Source organism: Haliotis cracherodii, unplaced genomic scaffold (assembly GCF_022045235.1).
Source record: "Haliotis cracherodii isolate W230 unplaced genomic scaffold, xgHalCrac1.p SCAF_19, whole genome shotgun sequence".
NCBI classification, from domain to species: Eukaryota; Metazoa; Mollusca; class Gastropoda; order Lepetellida; family Haliotidae; genus Haliotis; species Haliotis cracherodii.
The window spans coordinates 8,053,558-8,072,948 of NW_027266274.1; the positions used below are offsets into that span (position 1 = coordinate 8,053,558).

The following is a 19,391-nucleotide window of genomic DNA, read 5'->3' on the forward strand; positions in this document are numbered from 1 at the left end:
TAAAAGAGTGAAACAGTTGAAATGGTCATCAAATCATTGCGAACGGTTGAAAACTGTCAATAATTCCTAGGGAATGCATGAAAATTGCCATTAAATCATAGCTAACAGTGGATAATTATATTGTCTATAATTCCTAGCGAATGATTGAACATTGTCATTAATTCCGAGTGAACAGCGGGAAGTTGTCATAAAGTCCTACTGATCGACAGGAAACTGTCATTAAATCTTAGTGATCGATGAGAAACTGTCAATAAATTCAAGGGAACGGTTGAAAACTGTCCTTTAATCCAAATGAACTGTGGACGACTATCATTAAATCAAAAACATTAACCCAGGTAATATACGTAATAATCTGATAATGTAGTATATGTAACGAGGAGAGGGAGAAATAAGAGCAACATGACACAACAACTGCATAAAATCTATTCTTCATACACAAATATGATATACATTGGACAATGCCATTATGATTCATGAATCAAATATGGAAGTAAAATATAAGACAGAAAATAACAATAGCTCATCACTACGTCGAGCTGATATATAAGTGTAATCAGTGGTAGAGTCATATACAAACATCAGTTATTATACAAGTCTACCATAGTACATGTGTTTCATGGATTCCAGGACAAGGATGTGACCCTCATGGTCATTTGTGGCGAGTAAGTAACGCTACACTAACACCATTTGGTAATGTATACCCAATTAGGAACATTGTTCCCCTGCAAGCTATGTTGTAAATGTGTTTACAGGTTCACACAACAATGCATTACAAACCAAGGGTTGGTCTGAGTTCAAGAACACATTAAGTATAAAGTTTCATATACTTAAAAGTAATTGGTTATTTTATAAGAAACGAATGCTCTGGTTCCACTTATCGCCAAAGATCAAATTACCGAGCTATAATGATCCATTAAGGTTTTAGTAACGCTTTAGACATGTATCATTTTATAAAAAAACATAAGTAATGTTAAATAATTGTTCAATTGTTCTCATAAGCTTGACTGCTACATGTAGTTCCTATGTCCTGCGTGATAGCCGTTGTCCTATTAGTTGATATTGTTTCTTTCTGAGGTTACATCAAAACCTCCATCCCACTACGTAAAAACACTAAGTTGATCATTAGGGATTGGGTTCTTTGTCACCAAGCTTATTCACCTGACAGACACAAACGAGCTGGACCCATCCGTGCGGTGTATTTATACACGTCAGGCAGTATTCGTCTTCTTAAGAGTGTTGGTATTTCTGAAAGGCACCCCGGGGAGAACTGTCATTGCGGTTTTCTAATATATATTAATATAGAGACATTGAAGTCTCGTTTGTTAATTACGCTACCGTAAATACTTCAACACATTGCCAGAACAAATAAGGGTGTGTTAATATCCTGTCGGAAATATACGTTTTGCATCTATTCAAACCAGAAAACTAACACCAGTATTTTATCCTATTTCACCAGCCCTGTTACATATAGTCGTCAGTTCACTGGCAAGAGGCTGGGTTATCAAACCACATGGGAGGGATTTTGGTATTTATACATTGTTTCATCCCAAAAGGCAAACAGTGACGAAAGATTAATGTCTCCCGGAACAAAACGTTCTGAGAAAAACTTCATGACATGTCCTAACTATAGATTGGTATGTTTTAGGACTGGGTTAGGAACACGTATGAAGATTAATTAAAAGAAGCTTTGCAGTATATATTTTCTAATAGAAGTGTAACATTTCTCATACTGAAGTTAAATTGAGGATTCGGGTTAAAACGCCCTGCAAGAGGCCTATAGGTCAAGTGTTCCGAAGAATCGATCGGATTTCGACATTGCAGATTTATGCTTTAAACATGATAATTTATATGCCACGCCGCTCTCACTTAACCCAATACTTTAGTCTCACAATACCTCACAGGGGGCCTTCACGCCGTCTAAATCACTTTCAGACTTGCAAACTTTACATAAGATTCTTGTACCTCAAAGAACAAGTTTATATTGGCTATCTTAGCCAAACGAATGTGAAAGTGAAATGGTTGAAAACCCTTCCTTATTTAGGTGAAGGATTTTTATCTTCCGATGTATCGTTCATTATCAAGCAGCTCTATTAAAATTCCTCACTGGTTTATAGGGTCTATGCAGACAGCGTTGTAAGGATCTTCGATTTAAGACAATGCTTCTTGCATAAAATCGGATCGTTTTGGTTTGGAGAGGTGCGTTTCATTTTGCAAGATAACGTTTGTTAGCTTAAGGTGGTGTTGAGCACAAATGAAACTGATTTTTACGATAACATACATGCACACTTTAATGGTGTTTGGAGAAAGAGGTCTCCAAAACTACGATTAAATTCTTGTAAACTGATTGGATAACATGTTTCTATAGCAAAAATAAACCAGGCGCAGTTGAACCTTATTTGTTAGTATTACGATACACGCTGTCGGTACAGGATGTAACAGAATCATGATTGCGTGGTAGCCATGTGGAGGACATTTCCAAATTTGACGTATAACTGACAAAAATGATGTCCAGTGCAATTCCCAATTTTGACCTGCACCATATGTTCCCACGTTTTTTTTCAGGTGAACAATTGACTTGCCTTTACATGTGTTTGTGACGGGTGACACCGGTGGGGCAGGATACGCTCACCTTTCGCGAACACCTGGTGTCATCACTATTTGATAGTGATTCATAAACACATGCTCATGATATAGTCGGACTTGTACAATAGACTCTGCATTGACTCTGAGATTTCTATTGGATATGGAAAGGGTTAAGTCGCTTTACCTAATCAGTTGTAATGTTAGTTTATAAAAGCACTGGGTGATTAAGACCAAGCTTGACCCCGTGGGGAATCCGGATTAGAATAAGTCCCCAGCAATTTATGTACCCAGCAATTTATGTACCCAGCAATTTATGCTGGTCGCAATAGGCGACAAAATTGATCAGGTGGTCAGACTCGATGACTTGGCTGATGGCGTGTCATCTTACCCCGACGATGTGGATCGTTGCTCATAACATCAATCACTGGATTGTCTTGCCCAGACTCGATTATGTACGTCATATAGCAGGAATATTGCTGAGTGCGGCGTTAAACAACAACAGCAGCAACAACAGAGAAGCTTCTTGATGATTACGGAGTTGCATGCACCTTGAGCGTGCCACAAGAACCGACTACGATAATGAGCGTGGTCTGGTTGAAAGTGTGCAATCGCACTATAACACCGTGGATTGTTGTTGATGCTGGCATCGAAAGATGTGTCTGACTATTCACAGGTCACCGTGTCGTCACGATGTGGCTGAAATAATGCCGATGTGACGTTAAATCTTAACTCAATAACAGGTCGCCGTGTCGTCACGATATGGCTGAAATAATGCCGATGTGACGTTAAATCTTAACTCTCTCGCAGGTCGCCGTGATAAATCTGAAGAACTTCTGCGATTATTATCAATGTTACATGTATAAAGAACGATATACCACAGAAATATGCTTAGATGTATAAGTTTACCAAATAATTGGTATTACTGTCAAGATGTTTTCAATATTTCTGAGTTTTGTACATATCTTTGTTCTCGTTCCATCGATTTCAAGTTATAGTACGGAAGCGTTGTAGGGCCACGGTGAATTTTTTTGTCTGAGTATCTCCTACGTAGGACTTTTTATCCCATACGTTGGACTTAGTATCTTCTACGTAGGACTTGGTATCTTCTACGTAGGACTTAGTATCTCCTACGTAGGACTTACTATCTCCTACGAAGGACTTAGTATCTTCTACGTAGGACTTACTATCTCCTACGTAGGACTTATTATCTCCTTAGATACTAAGTCCTACGCAGGATATATTAAGTCCTACATAGGAGATTCTAAGTCCTGACCACCTCCGTGGTATAGTGGTAGAGCGTCCGCCCGGAGAGCGGAAGGTCCGGGGTTCGATCCCCGACCGCGTCATACCAAAAGACGTTAAAAGATGGTACTGGTTGTTACCCTGTCTGGCGCTCGGCATTAAGGGGCTAAAACGAGGACTGGTCGTCTCGGAGTCAGTATACAGTATACTGAGTGGGGTATTCATGTTAAACTGCGGGATGGTATCTCAGTGAGCTAGCACTGTAAATCGGCATCAGTCCGGACTAGTACAAGCAGCCACACAAACACACACACGTACATGCACGTTGCTATATAAGTTCAATAATCTTGGACGCGTCGTTAAACCCCATTTCACCTACCACCTACTAAGTCCTTTGTAGGAGATAGTGATTCTAGGTCATACTAAGTCCTACGTAAAAAATACTAAGTCCTACGTAGGAGATACTTAGACAAAAACAAATTCACCGTGGCCCAACTACGCTTCCGTACTATAGGGACTCGAGAAACGATATGACAACGAATAAACCATAAGCTCCCCTGCCTCTCAACCGATATACTATGAAAAGGTTACCCATCAACGAAGATGGTTGGTCCTTAAACAGGCTGTAAAATATTAATGTTCGAATACCCACCTGCACCAGAAGTGGCCTCGCGGAGTCCTGGCTCCTAACGGTAGTTTACTTTGACGTTTCCGGCGGCAGTTGCCATAGTATTTTCTCATCCTTCTATAGCAGTCGTAATGCCCCATATAGCCTGCAACAATAAACATGTCAATGAATCGGATTCCCGGCCAATGTTGTACACAGTCGACCAATTCTGGTGACTTTGATTATCAGTTCAATGCTTTACTCCTCAAGTGTGGAGATTAAGCTCAATTTGACATGTGCATAAAGTAAAGTCTCTGATTACAAAGACCAAGAATCCACATGCGAAAAGGACACATAAAGCTAATGATAACGTGTTGATCAAGTGCCAAGGGTCATCAGAGACCGGATGTGAACTATCTTCTAACAAGGTGCCTCTCGATGAGGTATCGACAACTGTCGCTCTCTGTCTTTATACTCGCTGGTGTTTGCACATGGTACTCGTGTCGAGCCAATGTCCGGGTCCAAGTTCGTGTCTAGATTTGTGTTTTCATCCGTTAGAGTGGTCACGTTGCAGTTGCACATTCGTATCTTCTTCTCTGTGTTTCTGTGCGTTTCCATGTGCTTTCAAGTATACGTGAGGGTGTACGTGTATTTATTATGATCATACTGATAGTGTTTACTTATTGGTGTTCACGTAAGTGTCCGTGTGTATCCATTTTTGTTTGTTCGTGTACCTGATCGTATTTGACTTGTGTGTGTTCATGCAAGTGTTCATGTGTATGTTCACTTTTGTGTTCCTGTCCGCGTTTCTGTGCGTTTCCATGTGCTTTCAAGTATACGTGAGGGTGTACGTGTATTTATTATGATCATACTGATAGTGTTTACTTATTGGTGTTCACGTAAGTGTCCGTGTGTATCCATTTTTGTTTGTTCGTGTACCTGATCGTATTTGACTTGTGTGTGTTCATGCAAGTGTTCATGTGTATGTTCACTTTTGTGTTCCTGTCCGCGTTCCTGCCCTTGTAAGTGTTCGTGTGTGCACTTTATAATACTTATGTATGTGTTCGTCGTCAAGTAAGTGTTCGTGTATGTATTTTATAATACTTATGTATGTGTTCGTCGTCAAGTAAGTGTTCGTGTGTGCACTTTATAATACTTATGTATGTGTTCGTCGTCAAGTAAGTGTTCGTGTATGTATTTTATAATACTTATGTATGTGTTCGTCGTCAAGTAAATGTTCGTGTATGTATTTTATAATACTTATGTATGTGTTCGTCGTCAAGTAAATGTTCGTGTATGCACTTTATAATACTTATGTATGTGTCCGTCGTCAAGTAAATGTTCGTGTATGTACTTCTTAGTACCCATGGACGTGTTCGTCTTCAAGTTATTGTTCGTGTGTGTGCCTATTTATGTTCGTGTTCCATGTGTGTGTTAACAAGCGTGTCTTAAAGGTTGTCCACTATTTCGCGTATGGGAATATGTGTGCATATGGACTTACTGAGCTTGTCTTGATATATATTTCTCGTTGTTGCTACCATCATTGTCATTGCTATTATTAAATTATTTGAAAAAATAATTTCAAATTAAATTAGGGAGATAATCTCAATCAATAAAACCAAAATATATATAATTTTCAATGAAGAAAGTACCATGCTTGTGGCACAGTACTTGTGACATGAAGACATCGCCCATTAATCATTACGCTAAGGCATGGAGTATTCGTGTGTGCGTGCACGTGGATATAGATTTGAATAGATTGCCCACTTGGCAGGCAGACATGTTTACAACAAACATTCGCCAAGACGTAATCTATTACCCGAAGGCGTTAACGTCATACTGTGGTATAAGGTAGCGTGTGTATGATGCAATTAGCCAGGACTCTGTTGAGCAGCGTGTTATTTCAAATCAGTGTTGCACTTTAAAACTGTTTGCTTTGAATTATGAGAAGAATTACCAAGTTGGTAACGTTTTGTATGTTTCAAAGTCCTGTTTCCTGTCTGGCTACATAGAGATGGGCAAAGTGAATATGTGGATAATTATACGATTCTATCTGTTGTTAACCTACGGCCTAAATCAATATTTTCTGGTTTCACATATCTGAGATTGCTGGAAATATACATTTTGTTGTTGTACATGGGAAGTCAACCACAAATATGAAAGGTACCGTACAAAATCTTATTTGTCGATTTCAGGAAATTGAAAAACTGATATTTAAAGGAAAATAGATAGTCGAATGAAAATAAATGATGAATGTTGGGAAATATGATTAGTAAATCATATAAGGTATCGGCCAAATTACACGCTTCAAGTATTTATATCGTGGATTTGTGATCCGTATAATTAGAAATGATTCAATATGGAGCTTATAAGAAAGTACCTTCATAGGTTGGTTTTGACCAGCGATGGTATGTGCAGAGTAATAACACTCAAATTGAAAAAGCGTGCAGCGTAACATATAGTGTTTCTGGGACCAATTTCATTTCAATATGCCAATGTTATGGAGAGGTTGAATAGCTTCGTGGTTAAAGCTTTTACCTGCCCCAACGAAAACCCGGGTTCGATTCCTTACAAGATTACAACGTGTGAACAAATGCTTGGTCGTCTAGTCGTGATATTTTGGAACTTCGCTAAATTAGCTCACTCGTACAAAATACCGAAAAAAACGTCAACGCCAGAGAATAACCAGTCTCGATTATCCGACGAGATAGATTCCATTGAGTGTAAAATGCAAAATAGCGTTGAAAATTACATGAATGGATCACTCAAAATCGGTGATGGCACAATGTGTACGCGAAAAGGGTAAGCATGTCCTGCCCTACCGGTAGCACCCGCCATTCACACAATCTGCATAAAAAGTATGTTTGTGTTGCCTGACGCCGAACAACAATGCTCCTGCCGTGCGACGGCGGCATGTCAACAAACCAGACAGTAAGGTAACGCACCAGAAATCCAGTCACACGAATGCATGCAAGACAGTTTATCATAGAATATAACTGAACGGAATATAATAGAACCTTCAAAATATGTACACAAACACCAACACTTCAATACTCACTTGTGTCTAGGAGGGAAATGTTATGTTCGCATTCTCGATACTGATAATTTCTCTTCAATAAACAATAAAAGCTAGGGAAGAAAAACCCGAAAGTCTACCGAGTATATTTTTTATGTAATACAATTGAAAGAACTGTTTTACACTTTTTTATGTAATAAAATTGAAAGAACTGTTGTTAAAGGTGGTTATGTGTATTTTACCATCACTCATTCCTGCAACAGTTCGTTAAAAGTAACGTGTGTCTGGGTGATTTTGTGTCAAAATATATTGGTTCAACGAAGACTGGGGTAAAATATGAATTTGCAACCACATTACTCCTATCATGAATGAAATGTAAATTTATGGCGAAAAGACAGTTTTTTATTTTCAAAGATAAACTGTCTGATGAGATTTTTTTTTAAAATGTAAAAGTTTTAAATCAAGTTATATTTTCAAAATTAATCCAGGTAGAAGTATTCTTTGAGTGCTGACTCAAATGCATTTCATTTCTTGCATAAAATATCGCTACCTTAAGATATTTCCAACTGAAAATCAAACATGGTAGATCAACTGAGATCGAGGTATACTTTCCTTTGGTACTCAGCTTATCTGTAAGTGAACCATGTCAACAAAACACATAATGATCCACCTTTAAGGATCCAAACGAACCCTTTAACTCTTGTTCAATGAGCCTGTAGGTCGGTACGGACATAAGAAAAGCAACCATTCCTAACAACGCATTGTATATAACAGTTTATCACTTAAACGTCTCCCTAACGTAATCAATGCCGCTGCTAATGAAATCACAGCCATTGTGTGGTATTGATAAGAAAAGCTAAAGTCTCCAGCGTTACGCTTGCGGTACAAATGCGTTTTTCTCTTTTGCTTTATGGAACAAATCCTGGCTTAAGTCATCTTAACGATCAGACAACATGAAAAGCTTGACGTTAGGAGTAATATGTTAACTGGACTGCCGCTCTGTAGAAACCAAACGGTGCCCAATGAATAGCAAGTATATTGTAAGAGAATGGTCGATCGCATGATTATGGATCTAAATATAGAACCAATCAATGACTAAAAGAGATCAAAGAGATTGCCGTCACTGCAGGAGAAGTTGTACGGGTGAAAGTTGCACTTCTTTCTGGATTTAATGGTTCCTCTGGACAGGTACGAGGGATGCTTTTTGTCTCAACCCCGGAAGCTACAACTCGGCCTGAACAAATGTGACGTGGTGTTATGCCTTGCTGAATTGTCGTGGGATCCAGCTATTATATTTTTACGTAAACGTGAGGCCCCTGTTCCGTTTATGTTCGGAAAGTCGCGATTCTTTGCCTATGAAAAATAACGAAAGTAACATGTAAAATGAAACTTTGTTTTTTATTTAGTGTAATGTTACAGGTTTATTTTTTAAATCCCGCGATAATGACTGGAATTTAATTACGTCAGCACGATATTCATACATTTAAATTAGATTGAATTTGATTTAAAATAACATATAATGTTTGTAAATAACATGTAAAAGATGCTACTTGAAGGATGATATTGGCTTCCCCAAGATAAAACCTTCATCACAGTGGTGTTCATTAAGTTGGTCTTGCCGAGTTTCATTTCAAAATAACGCATCTTATTACAGTTGTGACTTTTAATCAGTTGGAGGTGCCATGCTACTTCCGAAAAAGGACACTCCGGATTTTTTTTAGAGACCTAGGTAAAACTATTGCATATCGTATTATTATTATTATTATTATTATTATTATTATTTACAGATTAAAATAAAAAATGCAGCAAATGGGTTTGGGTGATCCTGGCACAGTCAGGCTGGTTAGGCTCATCATCAGCTCATGGCCCTTGTCCCCTCTACACGCAGACCAGACAGCGAATGGGACTTCTCCCAGGAAGCGCTGCCAAGTCAAACCCACCCAGAACTTTTCGGAGAATGTGAAGACTCCCCAACTCTGCAGCCTTCTGCATTAGCCAAATTGTCAGAAGGGCTGTATTCCTGGAAGCAAACCCGGGTACTCTCCCAATGTCAGTCAACAGATTGGGAGGTACCAAACCTAAGTCATCGAGTCGGACAACTTGGCACTTGGGATGCAAGTGTGACATTTCGAAAGCGAGTTCTGCATATTTGCCATGTTATAATAATAATAATAATAATAATAATGATAATAATAATAATAATAATAATATATTTTTGTTGTTGACATGTCGACTCTTAGATCTAGATACATCGACTTCGGCTTAAACAGAGTAAAGTAAGGATCAATAACAAAGGTTTATGTTGTGTCTATGAGTGAGATATACATCCATGCCGCCGCATCTGTAGGATAAAACACCGGTTTGGCGAAAACCTATGTCATCAGTGTGAATATATGATATCATACAATGTTTTGTCTCTTTGTCGGATTTGTCGCTCCAATTTGATTCGACCCTTTCTCTTCATGTGATGGTGATACGACGATGCATACCTCCAAGACATTTTGAATTATAACGGTAAAGTATTATTTATATTTTGTTATTATCGGAAATATTTTCTTTTGCTCCAACGATTTTTTTTTTGGGGGGGGGGAGAAATTTGAAAATATTACAAAACATTACAAACGCAATTCCAATCATTTGAAACATATGGATGAATCACCGAAGGAATATGGTTTTATTATGAGACTGCGCTCAGCAAGCTCTTCGGCCAAGGTCATATCTCAAGTAGCACACAACCAACAGTATAGTCGTCAAAGTTTATTTATATGTAGAACATACAACTTCAGCAATTAAACGTATGTTAGATGGAACATCAGTGTCGAGGGAGGCTATGTTAAGTGAAACAGATGTTGGCAGACAGTCAGTGGAAATGCAAGTCCGGTTGAAGAAATCTCCTGTTCCCCTAGCAGTGATTTGCTTAAGATCTGCCAGCGTTGTATTGAGCACATTATCGCCGTGAAGCCGCAGACGGGACTCCAGCTTATCCATCGCTCTATTATGAGACTGCCCGATTCTACTCTGAACAAATACACAGGACGCAGAGGCTACAATTTGGCCACAATGAGACCCTTGTGCAAACTGAAGTAATCTAGCGTTGTAGCGATGGCGAGTTATCATCGTCCTCATCGTCGTACAAAGCGGTGTAGAAGGCGGCTGGACAAGCGTCGAGGATATCGCTGGGGCCATCTTGACTCCCGATTGAAAACATTAACTGGAATTTATTAACTTGTTAATCTGTACGCTTCTGAAACGGCATTGAAGATGGGAGAACTGTGTTAAATAAGTTTTCTTCTTGAACACACTGTTGTTCTTGTATGTTTCAACAGACCATTAATACATTATGTACATTGTATGTATTTATGTATGTTATGCTGACGTATTATTATGTTCTGGCTTTGTTGTCACTGAATGTTTTTATATATACAGTTAATATTCACTGACCGCCTTGTAATTACCCATTTTATGAATCTTACAATCTTGAGGGTAGTCTTGTGGTTCGTGTGTTGGTTCGTCACACCGACGACACGAAATCGATTCCCCATACGAATATGTTGTGCGAAATCCTTCCGCTCATGAGAGCTTTAACTCACTGTGAGTGAGTGAGTGAGTGAGTGAGTGAGTGGGTGAGTGGGTGGGTGGGTGGGTGAGTGAGTGAGTGGGTGAGTGAGTGTGTGAGTGGGTGAGTTGGTGGGTGAGTGGGTGAGTGAGTGAGTGGTTGAGTGGTTGAGTGAGTGAGTGAGTGTGTGAGAGGGTGAGTGGGTGGGTAGGTAAGTGAGTGAGTGAGTGGGTGGGTGGGAGGGTGAGTGAGTGAGTGAGTGCGTGAGTGTGTGAGTGGGTGAGTGAGTGAGTGGGTGAGTGGGTGTGTGTGTGAGTGGGTGAGTGGGTAGGTGAATGGGTGAGTGTGTAAGTGAGTGTGTGTGTGTGTGAGTGGGTGAGTGAGTGAGTGAGTGAGTGAGTGAGTGAGTGAGTGGGTGGGTGGGTGGGTGGGTGGGTTAGTGAGTGAGTGAGTGAGTGAGTGAGTGAGTGTGGGCTTACGCAGCTTTTAGCAATATTCAAGCAATATCACGGCGGGGGACACCAGAAATGGGCTTCACACATTGTACCCATGTGAAGAATCGAACCCGGGTCTTCGGCGTGATGTGAGAACACTTTAAGCACCAGGCTACCAACCGCCCTATCTCACTCATAAATCTTAATGCTTTTGTCTGAAGCTCATACGGGAAGAATACAGACAACAAAGGTTCCTTATAATACAAATGATAAAAGAACACCAATTAAACATTTGTCAGTTGAAATAATCTCTGTTTCAACCACACTTGCGTGACACGGGGACCTTGACAGATGTTAAAATGTTTCAGTAGTCAATTACACGTGGCAACGCCGTTTAACATTTCCAATAGTTTTTGTTTCATTACCAAATGATGACGGCCTTAATGTTTTCAAGTGTTTCGACCCGACTGATAATAACGGTTATTGATTTTCTGTAAGCTAGTATCAATTACACGGCAGCTCGTGGAGTTTGTATCTAATTCTCTGCATGTCTGGAAATGACAAAAAGTAGAGAAAGCTAATTCATTTGGCATCTATTTCAGTTGTTGTGAATGGATTGACATTTATGGGGTAGGGTGTGCAGCTTCTCGTAGCCTAATTAACTCATGAATGTTTAATGAGAGGTCGCGCCAGTGTGGTAGAAAGGTCACGGGTAGTTTGTAAGAAATGAGATTGTCGGATCAACACATATTTCACCGTTTGTTACAACTTTCGTTTTTTGTGTGCCGAGTTTTCTGTGTTGTGTGGGCAGAGACACAAATACATGTGATGTACATGCGAAGAACATATTGCTTGAGTAACGTATCGTGTTTCTCCGTGCATTATGCATTGTTCACCATTTACATGTATCTGAATGTTGTAAATCGTTTGTGTTTAGGCGCATTACTGTTAGGAGTACTGAATGTAGTCATTATTGTCTCGGAACGTGAACCCAAACGGGTGTGTATGTACTGTTACATATGTACATATTCAGGGATTGTTGCGGTTTCTGATGACATGCGTGTTGTGTTAGATTCCATGACTGTTGTTGGAGATTTTGTGCCTGTTGTTTGAGATTCCATGACTGTTGTTAACTTCAATTTTCAATTCTTGACCTTTGTCTTAGGGACTCGTTCAATGGCTGTTGTTTACGATTCTCACGTAATGGCTGTTGTTAAGATTCTCTGTTCATGACTGTCGTTAAAAGTCTAAGTTCATTGCTGTTGTTTAAGATTCTGAGTTAATTATTTGTTTCGGATTCTCAGTTAATGGTTGTTGTTAAGATGTTCAGTTCACGAACGTTGTTTAAGATTCCTATTCAATGGCTGTTGTTTAAGATTCTCAGTTAATAGTTTACAAAAATCAATTCAAGAGTGGTGTTTAAAAAGCTCATAATGATAATGATGTTTTAACAGCGAGGTGTCCTTTCTGCAAATATTACCAAGAAGATGAATACCATGTTTTATTAATAATTCCAGTGTATGAAGATATAAGAATCAAATACCTGCCTAACTATTATTATACGTATCCATCACAAAGAAAGTTTGTACAGTTAATGAACAACAACAATAGCCACATTCTTCCCAGACTTGCAGCTTTTGTTTATACGATATTTGAAAGAAGGATGTTACATTGACTATTAGTAAAACTGTGTACATCTATTCAGCTATAATCTGATCAGTATACAAATGATGCTCCACGACAAATTTTCCTACAACAAAATGTCATGATTGTAATATTGGCCTCATGGCGAAGTAAATCTGTCTGCCTGTCTTTAAGAAGCTCAGTTAATGACTGTTCTTTATTATAAGATTTTCAGTTAATGGTTGTTCAGAACAATCAGTTCATGGCCGTTGTTTAAGAATCTTAGTTAATGGCTGTTTGATAAGATTCTTAGTTAATGACTGTTGTTTGAAATTCTAAGTTAATGCCCGTTGTTTAAGATTCTTAGTAAATTCTCGTTATTACAGATTCTTAGTTAATTCCCTATGTTTAAGATTCATAGTTAATTCTCGTTGTTACAGATTCATAGTTAATTCTCGTTGTTTAAGATTCTTAGTTAACTCCCTTGGTTTAAGATTCTTAGTAAATTCTCGTTGTTTAAGATCCTTAGTTAATGACTGTTGGTGTAAGATTCTTAGGTAATGACTGTTGTTTAAGATTATCCCATCGTGACCGTTGTTTAAGAGACTCAATGTATGCCTTGTGTTTCCAATCCTCAGTGCGTGAATGTTACTGATATTCTCAGTCCAGGGAGTTATTCAAGGGTGTTAATGTGTCTTGCTTCGTGACTGTTGTTTAGGGAGATGACTTCACGATAATTGTATAAAGATTATCAATTCATAACCTTGGTATAGCTAGAATACTGCTGAGTGCTGTGTTCAACAACAAACAAACATGTAAACATAAAATAATGTTACGTAATCTGGATTATTACTCGCCCGTGTAAAGATCACCCGTTTAAAAACAATAAACTGGTATCATACAGTGTTTAATACCATGTACTGCGGGAACAAGTTCCCCTAACAAATATTGAACACTCAGCATCTCTTGGCTAATTCAACGACATTGCGTGTTGAGATGACAGCTCACTGAGAGGAGCTTATGCACACTCGATGGCCCTAGAAACCCTGTTGCTAGGCTGACGTCACATGGCATTGTTTCACAAATTACGCCATAGGATATTGTGACGCTGATTGTAAACTTGTTGTGCAAGGCCCCGTTCCATATGGCGATCGTAGCGCAACGACAGTCATAAGTCTATGTTAAAGTATGAAAGTTACAATCACCTCATCGCTGAGACAGCTTTGTGGAAGGAACTCCTGATTTCTAAAGGAGGGCCGTTGTATGGTATTAAATTAATACGTGTCAACTTTTGACATGTTCAAAGTACTATTCTGTTAAACTCAATTGGATTATGCTGTGGATAGCGTAGATGTCTACCTATTAAAAAACCTTTAAAATCTTTAAAACAAACGGCAAGAAAGAATTTAAAAAAATAAGATACCAGTACTTAACTCGTGAATAGTTCTGATGTCTGACTCGCTTTACACGGGAGCTCGTTTAGTATTCTATATTCATTACTCGACCCTTGAAGATACCACTGTTTAATAACAATAATCTGGTATAAAACACAGTTTAATAGCAAGGCGCGTGCTTACGTACTGCTTAAGTGCTTACGTACATGACCGTCAAAGATGGCCACTGTCAAGACTGTACCCGGTAAAACGTGAATAAAAGTAAATCAATGCTCAATTTGATGAAAATGGTAGATACGATTGAATACATCCTGGAAAATATAATTGGAATATATCCTTCTTCTGTTAAATATTTACAAAATTGGTTGGGGGGGTGGGGGTGGGGGGGGGTGGGGGGTGGGGGGGATTGGGGTGGGGTGGGGGGGGTGGGGGTTATTGGGGCTTTAATTGCAGACAATATCCTGAACTTCTGTTCTAGAATAGAAGTGCTGAAAGTTGAATATTGCGTCAGAGTTGACGGTCAATTCGGGGGCGAGTGATCTCCATTATTCAACGGACAGGAACGCTCAACATGTTCAATGTGACATAAGACGGTCCCACGAAACATGTACTTAGCTACAGTATTCAATTAATACAAGAGACTGTTACCATCCTGCCACAGTTTGATGACTTTGACATTGAGGATTTGTTTAAGGATGACTTTTTTTCACTATGTCCCTGTTGACCAGATATCTGAACTACCGAGCACTATTGCACGATTATTGCACTTTGTTTGATTTTGGGTTTGTGCTTGTACTTCTCAGGACTATTAAATATAGTGTTAGCCCTCTCAGATACAATACCGTAGTTTAACATGGATATCCCACATAGACACAATATACTGACTCCGAGCCAACCAGTCCTTATTTTGCCCCTTTAATTCCGAACGCAAGGCAGGGCAACAATAAGTACCATCGTTTAACGTCTTCTGGTATGACGTGGCCAGGGGGTCGAATCACCGACCTTCAGCTCGCCGGGCAGACGTTCTATCCTCTAAACCATGGAGGCGGTCTTCAACACTCGGGAGCAAAAATGTCAATAAGTGGGATTGCTGGCGTTGTTAATGAATTTTCATCATAACGGTTTGCGTTCTGTTCGTCAAAGGACTAATCATACAAAGAGACAGGGGCATCGTAACTTTATGATGATACATTAACAGATCATCAAGTGGACCAAATGCACAAATAATAAATTAAGATTGAGTACTGTAGTCAATATCGTAATTAGACCATGCGAGTGAATGATCCATTATCCCGTGTACGCAAACATGTACCTATCATGTGAGTCAATTTTTCACAAACATGTCCGTGTTTGATGCTTCATCCTTTATAATCAGCCTCTAAGATAAAACCGAGTCCCTTAAGATGTTGATTGACAGCTATATATTGAAATAAGATAGCTTGTTGCCTCACACGTCTCACGGCAAGGACATGGAGGCCAGCAGGTCCCCTGTATTTATGAGGGCCTAAGAGATTGAACCAGAGAAGCTATTACAAGACATGCCACATCGCCAAGACCTCTGGAAAAGAGAGGCCAAAATTCGGCACAGGATCTGTATGGCACATGAAAAGCGCTTTTAAGTGTAATCAATCAATTGGTTATTACTATCATAGAAAATCCAATCTTTTTCCTATAATAGTTCGGGGGCATGAGTCTAGATCTTTAATCCCTCGGGACGAGCCCCTTGACACGGGTCTAGGGGTACTGTCGGACAATCTTACATTAAGGTAGTGGTCAATCTAGCCTGGACATCACGTTGGGGCATTACAAGATGAACTCTGGAACTGGACACTCATGGCTGAGGCTATCTGGGAGCAGACGGGGATGTGGCACTTTGTTAGTTAAGGCATATTGGATGGAACGTTAATGCATCTCTATGGCACTGCTTGACAAGTTGAAGCCTGGGTTGCCTGATTTTGGTGTAGATGACCCTGCAGCAATGAGAGTAAGATATCCCTCCTCCCTTGGCAATCCTTTGTCCTTCCTACACACTTCCCCACCACACAAAACACATACATAAAAAGAGAAATAGAAACATAACATAAACACAACTCCCCAAACTCCTCCCAACCCCTCCCCCCCCCCATAAAAATAATAATAAAAAATAGAAGAGCGAAAATAAAATCAATCAGGAGATCCAAAAACTAACAAAGATCTAACAAGAAAACAAAAAAAGGGAAAAATATAAACGTACAAATTAAAAAGGAGGCAATGACTTTGAAAAATATTTTTATTTGTAAAATACTCTTTTTGTTTTATATTCATTCGCCAAAAAATGGTATTACTAATAACTTTTCTATCGTCTTATATATAACGTTGCTAAGAGACGTTAACATGATCTTCTGAATTCATGTTCATTTTTTACCAAACTAATCTTCCACAATTGTTAACTTTGAAAGTAGATTGAATAACACATGAAATGAAAGAAACATGTTCATTAATGTATTCTGAAAAAAAGGTTAAAAGAAAATATGATCGGGCTTCAAGGTTTTTTGCTGTGAACGAAAGACCATGGTACGTTGCGAACTGACTACGCCAACTTCTATCGATAAGGAAAGCTAGCATTTTGTAGATACAATACCGAGATATGTTATTCCCCGTCTCCGGCTGGAGACAAAGAATCTAGAAGAACGATCGATACCTAATTCCTCCACAAGGAGGAAATCGAAATGGCCCCCCGAAGGCGCAATATCAAATACCGATTCGAGGAAATATTCAGATTTGCTGTTACATATTTCTTGGGATGACAATATCCATTCGATGTACATAATCGAAAAAGGAATAATTATTTCAGCTGGTCAATATTCATGTGAAGATCGAAAGAGACGATAATGTGGCATTGTGGCACGACTGAGAACTTTACGGCTTTTGAGAACACAATAGAGATGTGATTGTAATGTAATCTCGGCTTATTCCTTAGATATATGTGTTGGATATTAGACTGTTAAGGGATAATACTACAGTCATAAACAGTTACTTTGAAACGCATACTCGGATGATAGAATGTTAATGTATGAATAAATTAATATCTTCATTCTAAGAACATTCACTTGAATAACAATGCATAGTTGATGATACCTGCATTTAAATATGAACGTGAATTAAACGCCGTTGCTATGTGTTCGAATTGAACATGGAATACATTATGATTATAAGAAGAGTTTGCAAATTGTATTTAAGTGAGCCTCAGATCGTAAATAATACTGCGTTAAAACCAAAAAATATAAAGTCAACTTGACAATGATATACATTAGATATTTTTTAACATTTAAGTTATTGATTATTGGCAAAACACTTCTTCTGTAAAGTGGGTACCGACTGTTAATGTCAGAGGGATATTGATCAATGTATCTTTGTCGAATACAGGAGGACAGATTGATAATCTTTAGTTTCTGCGTGACTGAACGACAGCGTTGATTCCAAGCGTTCGCGAAAGTTTTGAACATGCCCTGTTCTCCTGGCCATGGTAAAGTCAACACGAATATTTAATTGCCAAAAGTCGCTACACATAGACTTGTGACGAGTCCTTGCAAATATCAATTGATGTGATGTAAATAAAAATCAGAAAAGATATCTATTTGTAATGTCATTACATTATGCAAGATGTCTGGTTTTGATGTTACTTCAAAGATATACATTCGCTTTAGTGACTAGCGGGAATGTAAACTCCCTACAAGGATGGCAAAGTGTACAGTCACTGGAAGGATGTGTGATTGTAACACAGCGTCAAACACAAGAGTGGTCATTAATTTGGTTGAAATGCGCTTCAAACGTGTGATTGTAAAGTCGCTTGAAAAGTTTGTGATTGCAATCTCTCTTCAAGGGTGTGTGATTGTTATGTCGCTTCAAAAGTACGTGATTGTAAAGTCGCTTCAAAAAACTGTTATTGCTAAGTATCTTCAAAAGTGTATGATTGCAAAATCGCTTCAAAAGTGTGTGATTGCAAAGTGCTTCAAATGCGAGTGCTTCTAAAGTCGCATAAAAATATGTGACTGTAAAACTGCATCAAAGGCGTGACATTATAAAGTCATTCCAAAGGTGTCATACTGCAAAGTAATAATAAAAGTCTTTAACATTAAGTGATTGAGAGTCAGCTTATACAAACTAATCCCAAACATGTTTGAATGTAAACATGCGGGAAGTTGTTGTTAAACTGTACAATTGTTAAGTCAATACATGATTAAAAATCAACACAGATGCGTGATTGTTATTTCGCTTCAAAGTCTTTTTGTTCCCATGCCGCGACGAACTGTGCCCACTTATACAGTCATAGTGGTAGCCACTCCAAGAGTAGCTGACTGAATATCCATTTCAAGATGAATACAACTGTTGAGCATGACGTCATTGACAAGTGAATAGATTACTTTGTCGCACAAAACACACCCTACACCAAGCAGTAATATACAAAGTATATCTTTTCTCAGCTATGCAAACTTAATATGTGTCAGAAATACCAAGAAACATCTGCACAAAAGAACAGCTGCAGCCATGACGTCAACCGTGTGACTTTCTGAGGACTCTCTCTCTCTAGAAAAGTAAGAGAACTTAGTATAATACTTGACTGTATATCAGCGACTGGGCAGTCAAGCTGTTAACCCGTTTAGCCAATGATTAGGGTTCGATTACCTATATGGATACCATTTGTGGCCTATCGGGGGCATGGGCGTGGGCGTGGGCGTGGGCGTGGGCGTGGGCGTGGGCGGGGGCGGGGTTGGGGTTGGGGGAGCTGGGGGTAGCCTTGTGGTTAAAGCGTTCGCACGTCACGCCGAAGACACGGGTTCGATTCCCGACATGGGTACAATGTGTGAAGCCAATTTCTGGTGTCCCCCGCCGTGATATTGCTGGAATATTGCTAAAAGCTGCGTAAACCCAAACTCACTCACTCACTCACTCACTC

The 19,391-nt window shown here is 39.1% G+C and overlaps 1 protein-coding gene across 1 annotated transcript in view; it reads right to left on the reverse strand.

Moving 5' to 3' along the window:
* Positions 1-19,391, reverse strand: part of LOC139467069 (uncharacterized) — an 89,083-nt gene that overhangs the window by 8,626 nt on the left and 61,066 nt on the right. The window contains exon 4 of the mRNA XM_071248787.1: positions 4,478-4,598. Coding sequence (XP_071104888.1) covers positions 4,478-4,598 — 121 coding nt within the window. The remainder of the gene's footprint in view (positions 1-4,477; positions 4,599-19,391) is intronic.